At 33.9% G+C, this 19,078-nt stretch overlaps 2 protein-coding genes across 2 annotated transcripts in view; both read right to left on the minus strand.

Annotated features, from left to right (window-relative positions):
- The window catches only part of LOC134279494 (fibrous sheath CABYR-binding protein-like), a 65,096-nt gene that overhangs the window by 34,240 nt on the left and 11,778 nt on the right, over positions 1–19,078 (minus strand). The gene's annotated exons all lie outside the window — the stretch shown is intronic.
- Positions 1,622–15,432, minus strand: LOC134279484 (kelch domain-containing protein 2-like). Its single transcript, XM_062761895.1, has 11 exons — positions 15,323–15,432; positions 11,354–11,521; positions 10,868–11,042; positions 10,320–10,599; positions 9,926–10,051; positions 9,463–9,650; positions 8,013–8,209; positions 7,756–7,847; positions 6,261–6,315; positions 4,630–4,727; positions 1,622–3,399 (listed from the first exon to the last, which is right to left on the minus strand). Exons 1-11 carry the CDS (start codon positions 15,382–15,384, stop codon positions 3,140–3,142), a joined length of 1,701 nt encoding a protein of 566 aa, XP_062617879.1. The 5' UTR covers positions 15,385–15,432; the 3' UTR covers positions 1,622–3,139.

Genomic DNA, 19,078 nt, shown 5'->3' on the forward strand with positions numbered 1-19,078 from the left:
TGATGAATTATGGCTTTGTCATTCTTGAGAAGATTTTTAAAGAATTTTCCTATATATTTTTATATAAAACTTTGGTCGGCCATTTTGGCCCCGTCCTACCCCAGGGGGTCATGATTTGAACAAACTTGAATCTACACTACCTGAGGATGTTTCCCTGTAAGTTTCATCTTTCCTGGCACAGTGGTTCTTGAGAAGAAGATTTTTAAAATATGCCACCAAATTTTCATTAATTCCCAATTATCTCCCCTTGAATGAGGGTGTGGCCCTTCATTTGAACAAACTTGAATCCCCTTCACCCAAGGATACTTTGTGGCAAGTTTGGTTGAAATTGGCCCAGCGGTTCTTGAGAAGAAGTCGAAAACACACCTGCCTACCCTTTTTATTACAAGGGTGTAATTTCAGTACATTTTTGGTGGAATTTCAGATGTAAAAGCGTAATCAATCATATTTTCCTATTTTTTTACTATAAATACTTTATTTTTGTTTTTCAAAACAACTGAAATTGTACATTACTAAAAAAAGCTGGTATAAACATTTATTAATTTTTCGAATCATCTGTTGGCAAAAAAGTGGCACCAAGCGTAAAATTCCAGTATACTATATCAAACTCAATTCAACCGTACACATTTAATGGAGCATTTGATCAATTTGTTCCAAACCACTTCATTGAAGGCTTGTGTTTGAATGTTACAACAAATCGTACATTATAACATTCTGTTTTATCTTTTTAACACTCACATTTCTCTATCTTATTCTAAGCAATGTTAAAATAAACTTAATTGAGCATAGAAATGGCTGTACGTTTTGCAATATCATTAAATAGTTAAAGTAAGTAGTGCCATCATGTCTTCTTCCGAATCTTCGCCATACCAGTTTACATGTAACTAGTGGGTATATTAGGCCATGCAAAGTTAATTACTTGGTTCTCAGGCCTTTTTTCAAGAAATATGATGAGGGAGGGAGGCATTTTTTTTTCTTTTTTATTGCCCCCAAAACATGATGAGGCAGCTTTTTACATTGTACAAAACCTCAAAAAATGATGAGGGAGGTGATTTGCTGTTTATATTTTATTGATTTAGCAATAAAAAGGGTCAATGAGGCACCCTTGGATGAGATGAGGGAGGGCCTGAGAACCAAGAAATTAATTTTTTTTTTTGCCTTAGTACATTATCGATCTGGTCCTCTTTGAATTACTTCTATAAGAACTCCCATTTCATTTCAGAATGTCGTACTTTAACTCTAAATTTAGACATTCATAATGGAATTTTAACCAAAATATCAAAAGCGTAAAATTATTATAAGTGGCGTAATAGCGTAATTTTAATGTTTGCTGTTCTTGTGATATCTCCTGTGTATTCCTATGTAAAACTTTGATCATCCATTATGACCCCACGCTACCCCTACCACTTTCAAAATTGTCAATTTTTTTTTTTTTTTTTTTTTTTTTTTTGCATTTTCCAACTTAAAGTTTTCAAAATTACTTCATAACTTCAATAGCTTTATGAAAATTTTTGCAATCAAAGTTTGGAGTAAATCTGTGATCATCTGTGCCACACCCTGATATAAAAGTGCAAAACTTTATATGACTTAATATAGTCAAGGTAAGAAAATGCATACAAAGCTTTTTATTTTGTACTTTATTGATTCTTGTATACATATGACCACACCCAATAATGATTGGTACTGTAATAGTAGAAATACAGCTGCCATAGAGGACTGCATCTTAATTAAAGTTGACATGTAAGGAGCTAGTTAATCCTATTAATCAATATATAACAACATGTACATCTGAAAAGCTTGATCCATGGGTCACAACACTCACCCGTGTCAAACTTTCTCTTCACCTTTACTCCAAACTTCTTTCACTCACAGATATCGTGATTCACTAAAGCAGCTTTGCTGTTTTACGGAGCAATTTTCAGAATTTTTTTTTCTTCTTTTTTTTTTTATATGTGTGACTATTTGTGATGATTTGATCAGTCATAAAAAATCCGCAAACCATGTAAGAGCGTTTCTTATTCTTAGCAACAGAGTGTCCCTATATTGAAAAGCAGTTCTGATTTTTTTTCTCCATACTTTTATCCATCCAGATTCACTAAAGCCAACGGTAGTTGAGTCACAAACTTTAAAACCATGCATGTGCTTTATTTGAATAAAATTGAATCTACCCTCTTTTAGGATGCTTACAAAGTCTTTCAGGATTCCTCTAATGTTAAGAAACTTCACACATTTGTGTTTAGGATCCGGGAGCTATATTGACCTGAAACTTTGAAATGTTCACAGATGACAGACAAAGAAATGGACGGATGTCGGATGACAGACTAATTTCAATCAGAAAAATTCAACCAACTGACTCAGGTAATCTTAAAGCCAATTAAAGAAGCTAAAACAAAGATGATGTTGTTTCTACTTCATTATTGAAAATGTTTTAAGAGTTCTGATACATTCTGGCATATAGTTTAAAACTTATAAAATAAAAGTGAACAAAATTTCACAATTTTGACATGCTTTTGCACCAATGACTGTATTAGGAATGTAACTAATGGCATTACATCAAATAGTAAATTATTCTCACAAATTCAGTATAAATTTCATTAAATAATAAAACATAAATACTTCAAACTAGATACATATCTACAACATGATAAATTCATCATGCAAAAATCAATAGTTGGCCTACACCTAGGTTATGTCTTAAACAATTAATACATGCACTAATATATGTAAAAATGAAATAAAACACAGAAAAATGCAGAAAGAAGAGTTAATAAACCTTTATATGAACTATAAAGTCATCAAATTCTTGATCTATATGTATTCTGTAAATTGTATATGCGCATATAAACTGGCAGAATAAATGCACTAGTACTGTGCCTTAATAAAATGAAAAACAATTACAGGTAAGGCCTAATATTTGCTGTAAAATTTCTTATATCATTAAAGTGTGCTCTCATGGATTTGAATTTAACATAAAAGTTCTATTAAATGATGATAAGGAAGGACTCAGAGTGTGAATTCATGTTTTCTCCCTCTTCTCCATTATTTCTTAACACCTAATCTTACATAAAAATAATGGTAATGATATGTAACCTAATTTCTAAATAATAAAAAAATGAGGTAGAACAGAAGAATCACTGAGTTACTTGACTTCCATTTGATTTTCAATGTTCTCCAGTATTTCGGGTTTAGAGACAGTCATTGTGTGGTCCAGTGCCGGGTTTAATGGAATACTGGCACTAATGAGATCATGGAAGAAGGCCCCGTCATTGTCCCCGCCACCAAAGATAAGTACTTCATCCTGTTCCTGGTTTTCGTGGTAGTAGGGTAGGGACAGTGCCTGATGACCACAGCGGGGGGTAGGCGTAGGGTCCATGCGAATCCGCATCCAGCTTAGAGTACCTGAAAATATATCAAAACTTCAGAAAATTTTCCTCCCTCATTCAACAAACAGTACTCAGCTTGTCATCCTGTTTGTGAAATATTAAACCTCGCCTCCAGTTTATGCAACAAAGTCAACAGATACAACAGGTTTAAAGATTACCAACAAAAAAACTTAAATACTTCAAAGCCAGACTTTGTACAAAATTTTGAATTTTTTTTATTCATTTGAGGACAAAAATGGGTGATGCCAATTGTTGAATGAAATGCAAGCGGACCTGAGAACCAAGTTGTAAAATTTATTTTAGGCCTGACTGTGTATTGTTAGGTATGAATAAAAAAAAAGTAGTAAAGAAACAGTCCACATGATAAAATATTTAGATCACTAATACGAGGCTAATTCTTCTACAATATTAGTAGCTTTTTAGAAATATCACAAAGGGTATCCCTTTCTTGAGATCCCCCCCCCCCAGAAAGGCAGAGGCATTTGTCTCATTTTAAAAAAAATTAACCAGCCCTACTTTTCTTTTAACTTCTTTAAAACAATATGTTTTAATTTCACAGTAACATTGTTCCTCATTTGAATTAAAAATTTTCAGTTTTTATTCGCCCATGGTTTAAGTTTTGTAGCTAAGGCATCAGCCTTCCAATTTTTTATGTCACAGTTAAATTTCCATGATACTCAATGAACAGTTTTACTTCTTAATTTGAACCAACCATTAGATAAGATCTGATCCTTTTTGGGTGCCGGTGACCTATAGAAAAAGAATTAGGCCATATAAAATTGAAATCTTGGTTCTCAGGCCCGCGCGCATCCATTTTGAGGTAGCCGCATTGCCGATTTTATTGAATTTTTGATAAAATAAAAAGTTGGTATTGCGGAGACCAATCCGGGAAAAAAAATTCCGACCTCATTTGTTTCGTAGTTTAGTATTCAAATATCACTTCCGGTAGCCATTTACAATGAGATTTTGGCTACTTCGTTTGAAAATACATTCGAGGACATTACCTACGATGTTTACACGCTGTTAAGCAGTGGATAAAGCAGAAATTTTGACCAGAAATGGAAAGTATATATGTGATTAAAAAAATATCTTTATGTTAAAGAAAATTCGGAAATTAAAATTTAAAAAAAATACCTCCCTCATCTACTTTATTACCAATAAAATGAAAAATAAAATGCCGCCCTCCCGCATCTGTTTTGGAGAAAATTGGCCTGAGAACCAGGGAATTAAATTTAGATAGCCTTACCTAAGTTGAAAATATGTGTATCCTCCAGGGCTAGGTTTCCATCATACCCTCCATGTATCAGGATCCGACTGTTGGCCAGGGCACAAGAAGCATGCCAACTGCAAATAAACAATCAATTATCCAGTGCTGCTAAAGTAAAGAAAACAAGCTAATTCAGAGAATTTGTGTCCCCCGCTTAGGGAAAAGTAAACCATGCGAAGTTCGGGGGGGGTTTCGGATCCCCTTCACTGAATTTGTAGAATTATTAAATGTGTACAAATGTATACATACAATGTAAGCAAATAAAATATGCCAATATGGATATAAAGGTTTGATGGATTATTCTTTATTATGTGTGTAGAAGATTCTTTTTTATATGGAATATTTATCACACTGTAATGATGATATTATGAGTTTGTACAAGCCAGACCTCATAAATTTTTCATTTCACATGCTGAATACTATCGTTTAGTAAAAAAAAGAAAAGTATTTCGAAAAAAAAAAAAATGGATCATCCGAGATGCGATCCCGGGCCCTGTCACATGTGAAGCGAGAGACATACCACTAGACCACGGAGCCGCTGTAACATGGTGACAATTGTATACAAACATAAAGTGACAGACATGTATATATTCACGTTCGATATTTTCAAAATTTTACACAATGCATGGTGTCTAATTTAACCTTTATTAAACAGTTCTAATAGATCTATGTAATAAGAATATAAAGTCCGCCGACAACCTGTTTTATACGTAATAATTCTCCTCATGTCCCTGTGCTAAAAATAGCGACATGTAATACAATAAATACTAATAAAACAAACGGGGCGGGGCACTTTGAGAGGAGTGAGAGAGGTCCTAGGGAGTTTTGGTATAAAATTACATAGCAAAAGCTCAAAATCTTCTTGAAATATTGCCCGAAAATGATAGTGTTTCATATAAACAGAATGTATAAATTTACGACCTTGAACTTTGACCTTTTGACCTCAAAATCAATAGGGGTCTTCCTTAGACCACAGGGAGTTGTTATGTAAAATATCATTGCAAAAGCTCAAAGGGTTCTCGAGATATCGTGTGGAAAGGAAAGTATTATAACAGACAGAATTTGCTTATTTATGACCTTGACCTTTGGGCCTCAAAATCAATAGGGGTCTTTTTTAGTCCATAGGGAGTTGCTATGCAAAATTTCATTGCAAAAGCTCAAAGGGTTATCGAGATATCGTGTGGAAACGAAAGCGTTACAGACAGACAGAAAGACGGACGGACAAACCCAAATTAATATCCCCCACTTTTCAAGCGGGGGACAAAAAGGTATTCCCTCATCCTGGGAATACCTTGTACTGTGGGTGACACTCAATAACTCAGACCCTGTTTTCAAGGGTTCCAAGTTTTTAAGATTTCAGAAATTCCCAGGTTAGCCATTTGTTACTCCCAACAGTGTTAAAATAATATGTGTACTTTAATAATCAATGATGCAAATTCTTTTGTAGAGGTAAGTATACTGATAAAATTATGAATAAAATCATTCATTAGCATATAAAAATTTAGGATCAGACAGTAAGACTCACTTTGAGAGATAAAAATTTGTTCTATCAAGAGTTACACAAATTTTGATTGGTTATATTAGTTTTTAGTCTCAATTTCAAAACTGACCTTCTTGGTAAAGGTGGAGTGCCCAGTACTTTGGGTTTTGACCACTCAACAACACCTAAAATAAATATTTATGCATATCAAATAAAAAGAATTTGTAGAAATTATAACTTTGCAATTATGGTCTGCAGATTTCTCAATTAAACAAATCACTGTAACCAAGTCGGTGAAAAATTATTATTGGAGAGAAAGAATGTTTCACTATAGATAAATCACAATAAAAAATCTTTAGAACTTATTTTTTCATTGTTTACTTAACATGTTGGGTTTCATAGTCTAGATGAAAATTCTAGATATAAATATTAATTCATATGAAATACATAATAAGTAACACCACCTGAATGGAATATAATTTGCTAGTAATTTTGTTTTACGAAAGATAAATTCTTCTGTAAATAAATTATTTTTATTTGTGAAGGAATACCTTATAACGGGTATTTTCTGCGGTTGTCCAATTTTTGCGGAATTTTGCAGATGGAACAAATCCGCAAAAATTAAAATCGCAAAATATTTTTGATATGACTTCAGGTATTTTAGACAGGTAAGTATCATAAGTGATGCGTCTGCAGACTCATGTATGGACATGTCTTCGTTAGCGAGAAAATTCGGGCAGCATCGAAACTCCGATAACAGTTTTTCTTTCGATCTTATTTTCCACTTTTTAATCCTGTGAATTGTCTTCACTGTGATTAAAATAACGCTTGTGTATACAATATTGCTTTATTGTCTCGTGAATTTCATTCAAATCAGAGGACTGACAGTATTAGTTACGCCTCAATGCATGTGACACGTGTGATTTTGGGGGTGGTTGATTATGAAACTGTTTGTTTTAGCTTTTTTGATAGCAATTAATTTTAAGTGCACAGGTATTTTAGATTATGGCTTGGAGACATTAATTATCATCATCTTTATTTAAATTATTTTCATTTGGGACTAGGCATAATTTTTAAAAGGGTAACTAAAAGCAATTAGTTTAATCAAGTTTAATAGCATAATACATGTTCTCTGATGCACCTTTTAATCATGTGCCTGGATGATTTAACAAAACGTAATAATGGCAGTGCTGTAATAAATATTAGAGTTTGATGATCCTCTACGGTACCCCGTAAAAATTTTTTTTGCTGTATAGTGCAACTGCAGAAATTGAAAACGCAAATATTAATTTGCTACCTTTCAGGGGTTAAATCGCAAAAATTTCCAACCGCAGAAAATACCCGTTATACGGTATTTTGTTTATTTTAACACAGGAAGATTTTATTACCATTTCAAAATATTGTGATCCATATCAATGCTCAAATATTTTGAAATATATTGATGCTTCAAAGATGGATTATTTAAGCCCTACAATCTAATGAAAGTTATAAGGAATCGGTACAGCCCTATAATCTAATGAAAGTTATAAGGAATCAGTACAATTTGTTTCAGAGAACATCTGTGAATTTACATTGTTGTAAAAAAGAAATTCAATGAATTAGCAACCGGATATTTTAACACTTACACATGTCTAAGATGTGGAGATCATTGTAACAAATAGGAGCATCCCATCCTCCAAATATAACCAACTGGTCATTTATCATAGTAGCAGAGTGACTGTAATATAAAAATTATCTTAATACAACAGACATAAACATGTGCTAAGCCTAGTTACAGACCGAGACACATAAATAGGTATAAATCATTTCATTGAATTTGTACACATTTATATATATATTTGATATCTCTTGCTAGAACTTTTATCTTTTTACTCTCTCATACCCTGATCTACACAAAGGTTTCTCTCCATTGACAATGGGCTGGTACCAGTTTTCAGACACAGGAGAGAAGATGTGGATCTCGTTGCTGCAGCCATCTGGCTGGGGGTCTGGACGAGGGTAGACACCCCCAAATATCCACAGCTCATTCCTGTAGAGTGTGGCGCTATGGTACGCTCTTGTAGGGGCCTTCCCCGCCACCTGTAGACAAAATGTTAGTCATTGATTAAAAATATTTCTACACAAATTTATAAGAACATACAATTTGTTAAATCTCTTAACTCTATAATATACTTAAAAAGCCATAGGGAATGAAAATAATTTACATATCAATTCAAGCACATTTCACTGTAAATGAAAGTTTGTTTGAAATGTTGTTTCAATTGAATACCAGGGTTCGACATTCGCGCTCGTCACCTCGTCATTTCCACCCTGAAATGATTTCGGACGACCTGATTTTCAGTTTGGCTCGCCCAAATGACGACCTGTGACAAGTTGGGAATATTTAGGCCTAATAATGATGTTTAATATTTTAAACTAAACTTCATAAGACCTTCAAAACATATTTTCCTGTAACAAAACCAACCCATTCAACATGTTCAAATTGCAGCCGAGTAGATTTTTTTTCCTGCCAAATCTACGTTCGATCAATCAGCTGATGCAATTTTTACTAAAAGTCTTTAATAAAGTTTTATTTGAGATATAAAATATGTCAACTTAGTCAACGATCACCTTAAATATAAATAGTATAAATAATCTTCATTGTAACATCTTGCATTTCCCCTACAACTTTCCGATCATAATGATCGTTTTCTGCTGCTAGACAGCCATGTTGGGTGTCCACTGTAATATAACACCTGATTAATTCAGTCCAGGGTTATTTGACCCTATTTATTTAGGCCTTCATGGCAAGTGAAAATAAATATTTCAAGCTACAAACTTTAGCATTCTAGCATGTCAGATTCTGCTTATATTTTTGTTTGATAAAATACTAGATGACATCTTTACATTCCAAAAATGTATGGTTTACATTTTTTAATACAAACCCACAACTTCTATTGATTATCATAACAAATTTTAAACGATTTTCACATTAAGTTTTGTTTCAATTGATATTTTATTTGGACGACCTGAAATTCATTCGGGCGACCTGTGATCATACCAAGGTTGCCCGAATGGCGAGACCAAATTTTGACGAGTGTCGGACCCTGGAATACTATATTCAGGGTTATTTATTTCACACTTCCAAACAAATTTCCCCATTTACATTCATTTAGTCACACAGTTCTGTATTAAAAATTATACCGTCTTTTTTTAATTCACCCCATCTTAAATTCGCAGACCTACATGTAGCTCAGGGTGAAACAAATCAGAAGCAAAAATTCCCTGTATAAATTATTCAATATTAAAAGAAGAGCTTGTTTCTGTCTCAGACCATTTATCTCTCTGTTTACCTTGAGTAGAGTCCACTTCCACTCCTGCACATCCAGCATGTGTACATCATGGAACCACCTCTGGTTCTTAGACCCACCATATACATAGATACACCTAAGTGTGGGGTCATAGGTGGCAGTGTGCCCCATGCGATACTCCGGCTTTTGAGACTCTGTAAACACTTCGGGACAGGTCCACTTTCTTGTAACTGTTAAAGACATCAATAGTTGAGAACATTCATTTCCCATTACTATTGGGAAATCCAGTAAGAAAATTAATTAATTTTTTTGACCCTCCCAAAACATGGAATAGTACAAAAACCCAATACAAAGAAAAAAATTTTTTTCGCACCTCTTTCCCTGGATGTCTAAATGAGATGTGGGACCCCCCACCTCTCACTCTGGTAATGCATGATATTTTTTTAAAGTTCATTTTACTAGTCAAATAAGATTGGGACAAGGTAAAGTTAATCTTACTTATTACCTGGATTAAGACACCAGACCGAGTCCTTGACTAGCTGCTGCCTCTCTCCCTGACCTCCAATAACCACAGCTGTGTTGTTGTCAGTCATACACATGCTGTGGCCCCAACGACTGCTAGGATGTGGAGCTAGAACACAGAATTTGAAAAAAGAATTAGACAATATATCAGATCAAAAACTTTCAGTGTTTAAATCTTTTTGTCTTGATAAAATTAGGGGAGGGGTGTATCTGTAGTACATGCACAAGCAGCACAACTGAAGTTCTAATCCAAATCAGGCTCGATCAAAATTTGGTTTTATTAATATTTAAAAGATGAAAAATTAAGTTGTATTTTTAAAGGATGGAAAAGGTGCATAAGCACTTTTAGAAATTATACCTTACTGAATTCTACCTACCTCGGCTAGTCAAGTCTTTACATATAGCAACTCTAGGTTTCCCTCCTTCAATCATCCTAGTAAACTTATTAGTCTCAGGAGAAGATTTCAGGCCGTTTTCTGTGGCTATGTTTTCTTTGTCAGTTGTGGTGTCATTGTCAGTGTGCAGGGCCTTGCCTTTCCCAGTCCTGGACCGTTTTGGTGTAGGGCCTGTAGGGGTTTTCTCCCCTTTTGTTATACTGGATCTGCGCTTCTGTTTGACAGGCTTTGATGCATCCTTGGTCTTTCCTTTTTTAGATATCTGGTGATGAGACAAAGGAAACAGAAATATATTAAACTACAAAATTCCAAAAGAAAAAAAAAAGAATGTTTCAGTTTTTTAATAATATATAAAGTGAATTTAAACAAATCATAGTTACTTGAGATCACAACTGCTATCTTTATTTTGTTCAATAAAACTTGATTGAACCTTCCAGATTTTGTTTTAAGTTTCTCTATTAAAGTATTTTTAAAATCATTTATTTTCCACTCATTTTGATGTTTATTGAAAATGTCAATACAAGGGCTACCTTTGGTGTGGATTCATTAATTTTCTTGTCAGATGAATTCTCTTCTTTAGCCTTGTCTGTTTGACTGTTTGTAGAACCTGTGATGAATTCTATACAGAGCTTCGCCATGCCTTGTTCTGCCTCGGATGACATGATACCTGGAACCTCACAATGCTTTCTTTCCCAGCATAGAGCTCTTATATAAAAATTTAATATTATCAATAAAAAGACACAGTAATAATCTTTACTGTAAATGAGAATATTTATACCAGGAACAACTTGAAGTAAGATATCTTTCACACAAATATACCCTTCATTATTACTGACACTCGTATATTAAAATATAAAGGACTGGATAAAAGATGTGAATGGTTTTGTGCTCTTGTTTTTGCATACAAATCACCAAGTTGAATAACATGCATTATTACAAGGTCACTTTTAAATTTCTTGTTAGAAAACGAAGCAAAATTTTAATAACTACAAATAAAATCATTTACAAAGACTTGCCTGGTTTGCTCTGTAAACATTCCCAAACAAAGATGCACATCTTTATACGTTAGAGCAACCTCAACCTCAAGTTCTCCCACCTGGCTTGGCCATTTACCCAGTCCAAAAATTATTAACTGTTCTGGAACAGGGGTGGGGATGTACTGAGAGTATATGCCTTCTTCTCGTCTAAAATAATATCAATAATAATTATTAATATATCTCTCTGTAATGTATTTTGCAGTAACAAATTAAATGAAAATCTTGTTTTTGTTTGTTTTGTTTTTATAAATATTAATAATTCCTTAAGCTTATTATTTTAGTGTTAATTGGAATGAACAAGGGACATAAATGCAACAAATCATTCCAGAATTTGAACAGCACAGGGCCCCAAAATCACTCATCAGGTGCTGCATTAAAGATGTGAAGCAGAGTGTGCAAGTTTTACACTGAAAACTGGTGGTAGTCTGGTAAATCGTAATTTTCGGACACAAAAGAGATTGAATCATACAGCTTTGAAAACCAAAACAACAATTAAAAAAACTAAATGCATACTGGATTCTTTCTTATTCCCCCATGCTAAAGGGAGAAAAAGCCTCTGGAAGCTCCACAAACAGACATACTTTAGTAAAAAAAAATTGAGCAGAGTGAAGATAATGCAAACTAATAATTATCTCTGAAAGCATTCATTTTTTGAAATGTGTTTTGTCTTCAAAGAATCATGTAGTTCACTTTTTAAAAAAGTAATTTGGATGATTTGGAATAGAAGCCACGGCCACTGGAAGGTAATATATACTCGATTCTCATTATATAGCGGGTTCCATTGTATCGCGGTATATTCCAACCAGAAGTCTCTGTCGAGACTGTAGCTCTACTGGTTTATACTTAAAACAAAGGAAGAGAAAAGTAGCAGTTGGGACTTGAAACTTTAAAACGGCAATAAATAGAAAAATGATCCTTGCCACTCATCAAAATAAAAACCGATGCACAGAATTATGTATCTTAGTATAGTCTACTTGTGTGCCAAATTATATTGTAAAATTTGTAATCGGACCAAAACTGTAGGAGAAGCATTTTAAAAGAATTTCTCAGAAACTTCTATTTTTAGTTACCATGGCAACACCGCTCATTGAAATCAAAAATCGATGCACAGAATTATGTATCTTAGTGTAGTCAACTTGTGTGGCAAGTTATATTGAAATCGGATTAAAACTGTAGGAGGAGTAGCATTTCGAAAGAATTTCACAGAAATTTTTATTTTAAGTAGCCAAGGCAACATCGTTCATCGAAATCAAAAACCGATGCATGGAATTATGTATCTTAGTGTAGTCGACTTGTGTGCCAAGTCATATTGAAATCAGATCAAAATTGTAGGAGGAGTAGCATTTCGAAAGAATTTCACAGAAATTTCTATTTTTAGTAACCACGGCAACACCGTTCATCGAAATCAAAAACCCATGCACAGAATTATGTATCTTAGTGTAGTCTACTTGTGTGCCAAAAGTAGGAGGAGTAGCATTGAAAAATCACAGAAATTTCTATTTTTATAACCACGGCAACACCGTTGAAATCAAAAACCGATGCACAAAATTATGTATCTTAGTGCAGTCTACTTATGTGCCAAGTTATAGGAGGAGTAGCATTTTGAAAGTATTTCACAAAAATTTCTATTTTTAGTAACCACTGCAACACCGTTCATTGAAATAAAAAATTGTTACATAGAATTACGTATCTTAGTGTAGTCTACTTGTGTGCCAAGTTATATTGAAATCGGACCAAAACTGTAGGAGGAGTAGCATTTCGAAAGGGATTTCACAGAAATTTCTATTTTTAGTAACCACGGCAACACCATTCATTGAAATCAAAAACCGATGCAGAGAATTATGTATCTTAGTGTAGTCTACTTGTGTGCCAAGTTATCTTGAAATCGGACCAAAACTGTAGGAGGAGTAGCATTTTGAAAGAATTTCACAGATATTTCTATTTTTAGTAACCACGGCAACACCGTTCATCGAAATCAAAAACCGATGCACAGAATTATGTATCTTAGTGTAGTCTACTTGTGTGCCAAGTTATATTGAAATCGGAACCAAAACTGTAGGAGGAGTAGCATTTTGAAAAATTGTTTAACAGACAACACCGGAAGTCATTGAAATCTGTTAAAAACCATATATAAATGCACAGAATTATGTATCTTAGTGAGCAGTTATTTCCTTGTGTGCCAATGTTATATTGCAATCGAACCAAAACTGTAGGAGGCAGTAGCGATTTTGAAAAATTAGGTTATATAGACAAAATTGGGTTTGAAGTTATAAATCCAGTCTGTATATAATCTTTCGACATGAGCTAAGTTATTTCCTTTTTGCTATGCAAAAGGCACTATGAGTGCCTTTTGTGAATAATTTACTCGACTTGATAACACATGAATCAAATGATCCTGTATCGTCAAATATTATAATTAATAGTTTTTAAAATTTGGTTTAGTTTTATGACATGTATATAATCTTTACAAAGGAAATTTAAGAATTTTTTTACAAAAGTATCGAGTGCAACTTATGTGATCGAAAACATGAACGCCTTTCAGAATCGTGCTGATATCTTACACTTTTATGGCAAGTACAAAGGAAAGTTTTGAAATAAAAGTAAACAATCTCTACTTTTTGACAAAGATTTTCAGTGCTACCGTTAACTGCAGCTCGATATTCTGACCTCCTAATCATGTCCAAATATTCAGAATACTTTCCATTTCAAATCGATAATGATGCACAATTCAATCCATCGATGACTAATCATTAGCTAACATTGGTTAAATCCCTGTATTTCTCACAAAAATCACGCAATTTTAATAGCATTGCACTTTGAGTCCTATCAGGCATTTCTTCATTACGTCAAAACACAAGTGACGCATCTCATGAATATTTATGAGATTACGTCAAAAATTGATCATGTGACTGCATTCCTAAACAACGCAAGATGGAGATTTACTTCCTAAACAAGAACGTTATTTTACGAAATCTTTTAATTCTCATTTAAAGAACTGTGTTTAAAAACCAGTTTTTTGAACAGCTATCAGAACGTGCTAGAAACCAATTTTTCGCAAAGGAACACGAAAATTTGAGGTCAAATTTGCAATTTGTGGCTTCTTTTTCGATTTTGCCGATCGCTCACGCGATCGTCTATATACTGTACACCACCTTCGGTGGCAGCTATTTTAGCGCCATATTTATGGGGACCGGTATACTAGAAGTGTTCCACAGACAGACAGACGGACGGACGACGGACGCATTACTATCGCATAAGCTCTTCTGGTCTCTGACCAGTAGAGCTAAAAATCCAGAAACATAGCTCATATCCTTTCTGTTGAAATACTATCTGTTTGTCGTCCGAATGTAAACTTTCGTGATGATTAAAATGTTCTGAATATGCGTCGGTTAATTTTTTAGTCAAATAAAACGTAATTTTACAGATTTCCTTTCCCGTTTTTATCATATTTAGATCATTGATTTTATAACCTAGTAAAAGCCATAATAAAGTTCATGTTTCAAAAGTCTTTAGTTTGTATAACTGTTTATTTTTTATGTAGAATTACACCATAAATATAAAAATAAAAATTGAAGTCCGAGTCAGCCACAAGTTTCCATGTTTTCCCATGCCGCGATACTATGGGACTCTCGAATTTAGGAGGTAAATAAGACTTCCGTTTTAAAAATAGACAACAAATTAAAGAAATAATTTGACACTAAAAAGTTAGGCCATAGATTGGTTTATGGATAGTATCTGGTGAAAGTTAAAGTAAACAATTGGAATAACACTTTTTATGCAAAAGGATTAAGTACCGCGATATTATGAGACACCAGTATAAATACTTTTTTTACTCATCAACTACCCCACTGCCAAGTAGCCCTAATAATTTCAAAGGTGTTTTTTCTTCAGTAGACTTCTAGATTAGAACAATTTCTATGAAAACATTTAAACTGACAAATAACTCACCGCGGTAACTGTTTGGGATGTTCATTAACATCTGATATGCAAAATATGTTGAATTCTTCCATTGTTAGACTTCCCCCAAGATTGTAAATGGCGCTAAAAGTTGGCGCAAAAGTCAGTTGCAAATGGAGTCGAAATTAGTTTTCGGATAAAATTGGAAAATATGACACCCTTTGTTGTAGGCCAGAGCACAGGCACCTGAAGTGTGGATAATAGCCCCCCTCCCTTTCTTAATGAAAAAAATGAGTGTATATAATATCTCAAAAATATATAATTTCCCCGTCAAAAACATCTATATCATTCTATGCAAGCAGATACGGTATAATAAAAAAATACACTGTGTATTTTTATTATACCGTATAAGGCCATTCTTTAAAAGTGAGAAAAAGTAAATCTGCTTGCATAGATTGTGTTTGACGGGGAAATTATATTTTTTGAGATATTATACACTCTTACATTTTTTTTTCATTAAGAAGGGGGGGGGAGCTATTATCCACACTTCAGGTGCCTGCATGTGGGCCAGAGGGGGTTCCAGGGTTGGAAATAACACTTCAATCACAACCCTATCTACTCACTAGATTTTTCTTGCTTTTTTATCCGTTTACCTTCACTACCACCACCAACCCGCCCTTCCGCCACCCGCAAAAGGCTGTCAGTCACGGAGTGTGTGCACGTGAAAGAAAATGTTATAATTATATTCATTGAGTACGATAAGTAGTTCTGCAAAGTTTCAATCTGAAATCATTAAAAAAATCCAGTGAAATATACGATAAGTAGTTCTGCAAAGTTTCAACTTGAAATCATTAAAAAAAATCCGGTGAAATATACGATAAGTAGTTCTGGAAAGTTTCAATTTGAAATCATAAAAAAAAATCCGGTGAAATTTTGGCGATCTACGGTATATCTTCAGAAGATACTATTTTTTTTAAGTCACGAAGTTAGGCGTAACTTATACAGAGGGAGCCCCCCCCCCCCAACTAAAAGTATAATATTTCTTAGTTATAGTAAGCATAACAAAATGTCCCTGGATATGGAATGCCATATACGACAGCCAACTGCTTACTGCCAACTGCTGACTGCTTACTGCCAACTGTCAGCTGCTTACTGCCAACTGCCACACATATTTGAATAAATTTTATATTTGTATTGATATTTATATGAATTTTCACAAAAAAGGGAAAGGAAAGGCACGGATCCAGGACATTTTTTCCAATAGGGTCACCCTGGTAAAATTGAATGGAATAAAATGACCAATATATTTTTAATTGATTAATTAATTGATAAAGTACATTATTTATTTTTTAAATTTGTTTTCCTATTTGAAATAGGTAATAAAATGACTATTTTCTGCTTTTACTCTTTAAAAAAGCCCCCCCCCCTCCCCCGGAGACAACAAAACCTTTGAAGAGAGACTAATAATAAAAAAGATTTGTCGTTTCGCAGAAAAAGATGTTTTGAAAATAAATTTCCGTTTTCCATTATATTCTATAGTTAAAAATTTCCTCAAGTTAAAGATGTATATCTCTGTGTGTTATAATGTTTCACATGCATAGATCGGGGGGGGGGGCATTTAAAATTTGTTCAGTCATACGTTAAATAAACTAAACGAACTACCAGTATAACTGACCTTGGACCCTCCACTTAGAAAACGCCGATAAAACATTAATATCTCTTTGTTTGTACAAATAAAATTTGTTTTACATGCATAGATCTAGAGAGAGGGGTCCGGAACACCCCTCTGAAATTTGTAAAGTTATTTAATGCACAAACTAAACCAACTAAAAGTTATTTAATGTATAAAATAAATCAACTAAAAGGGACCTTAGAGCCCCCCCCTCCCCAACTGAAAATGTGGATTCGTGTTAAGTTGGTATGAAAAATGTCATACACATGAAGGTATGACGCACAGGAACCCCCTCTCCCCGGCCGAAATATATTTTCACATTTAGGAAAGGATTTTACGTATTTTTTTTCTTGTCAAGAAATTTCTGGGTTGGATTTTTTTTTTTACCAGAGTGACCCTCTTGGAAAAAATGTCCTGTAGATCCGCGCCTTTTTTTTAATTTACATAAATATCAATATCAAAATAAAATTTATTCAAATATGTGTGGCAGTTGGCAGTAAGCAGCTGACAGTTGGCAGTAAGCAGTCAGCAGTTGGCTGTCGTATATGGCATTCCATACCTGGAACCCCTCCCAGAAAATTTCGATCCTTTAAAATGGAAAGAAAAGTCATGTATATCTGAAGAAATAAGATTTAAAGGAGGAATGCCACACCAAAATTTTATTTCTTATATTGAATTTTAAAAGACACCCCTATTAAATTTTGTGTCCAAAATAGGCCATTAGATTTATTATATAATTTTTTTTTTTTTTTTTTTTTTTTGCAGTGGCTAACTGTGGGACCCGACCCCAGTCCCAAACTAGTCCCCCTTAGTTCAAAGTTTCTGGATCTGTCACTGATGGTTTCAGCATTAAACTGCTTAAAGGCTGACATTATAGCTCTCGATATCAACAATCTATTGGAATTCCCATGGGTACCAATTGCGCCCCGTATTAGCTAGAAATTTTGTATATATTCTCGACGTTTAGATATATTGACAACGTATTGTTAGTTTTAAACAATTATATTATGGTAATTTTCATTCCTATGTAGATGCGATATATCCCGGTGAGGTTTAGATAAAAGATACCACAGAGTCTGACACATCATATTTGGATATTTTTTACTTGAAAAAGACGTTAATGGTAATCTAACAACCAAGCTCCGTGATAAACGTGATGACTTTAAATTTACAATCGTCAACTTCCAAATTTACTAATGCATCAATATACCTTCATCACCTCAGACCTGCATACGGAGTTTATATATCTCAGTTGATTCGATGTACGCAAGAGCATGCTCTACGTAAGAACAATATTTCTAAACCGCGGTAAATTATTGACAAACAAGTTGATGTAACAAGAATATCAACAGTCTCGTTAAAAGTCATCATACTGACTGATATTTTTCATACTGATTGTTAGTCCATTATTTATACACTGAATTGACGACGGATTTTACGGGTTTTTTTTCGAACATGACAAGGAGCACACGACGGGTGCATGTGCAGGAGATGCTCACTCCTCCATGGCACCCAATCCCACCTCTGAAGCTTTGGAGGTCCATTTTGCTCCGCTCCTATTTTGTATTGTTTTATCGATTAATTTTTTAAAATGATATTTTTTATCAGTTCTTTCTAAGAAAATGAAAAGATTGATTTGCTTTCAAATAAGACGTTTTAGAGTTCAAAATCTGCTGTAAATGAGTGCATCATATTATTATCTTATAAGCTTTATAATAAACGTGATGACTTTAGATTTCAATCGTCAACTTCCCTTACTTATGCAGGAATACCTTAATGACATGCATACATGTATATACGGCATTTTTCTTAGTTGATTCGATACGCAATGCTCTACGTTTGAACAATTCTAAAATGATGTAAATTATTGACAAACAAGTTGCTGAAACAAAAATATCAGCAATCTCGTATAAAGTCACCGTTTCGTAAGTTCTATACACATATAATCGTTACACTGACCTTGTCAGCATGCAAATACAATTTATCATGTACAATGCTGACTGATGTTTTTCATAATAATTGTTAGGCCATTACATAGACATTGAATTATCAACGGATTTTCCGTTATTTCCCGATCATGACAAAAAGCATACAGCGGGGTGTTTGGTCTGCGGGCAAGGGATGCTCACTCCTCC

Source organism: Saccostrea cucullata, unplaced genomic scaffold, assembly GCF_032062105.1.
Source record: "Saccostrea cucullata isolate Sc308-1 unplaced genomic scaffold, CSIRO_AGI_Scuc_v1 ctg1215, whole genome shotgun sequence".
Classification (NCBI taxonomy): Eukaryota; Metazoa; Mollusca; class Bivalvia; order Ostreida; family Ostreidae; genus Saccostrea; species Saccostrea cuccullata.

Coding starts and splice junctions, on each gene's coding strand:
- LOC134279484 (XM_062761895.1), bottom strand. CDS start 15,384: ATGGAAGAATTCAACATATTTTGCATATCAGATGTTAATGAACATCCC. Junction 6,316..7,755: donor TCTCCACATCTTAGACATGT/GTAAGTGTTAAA, acceptor TATTTATTTTAG/GTGTTGTTGAGTGGTCAAAA. Junction 4,728..6,260: donor ACTCCACCTTTACCAAGAAG/GTCAGTTTTGAA, acceptor GTTTATTTGCAG/TTGGCATGCTTCTTGTGCCC.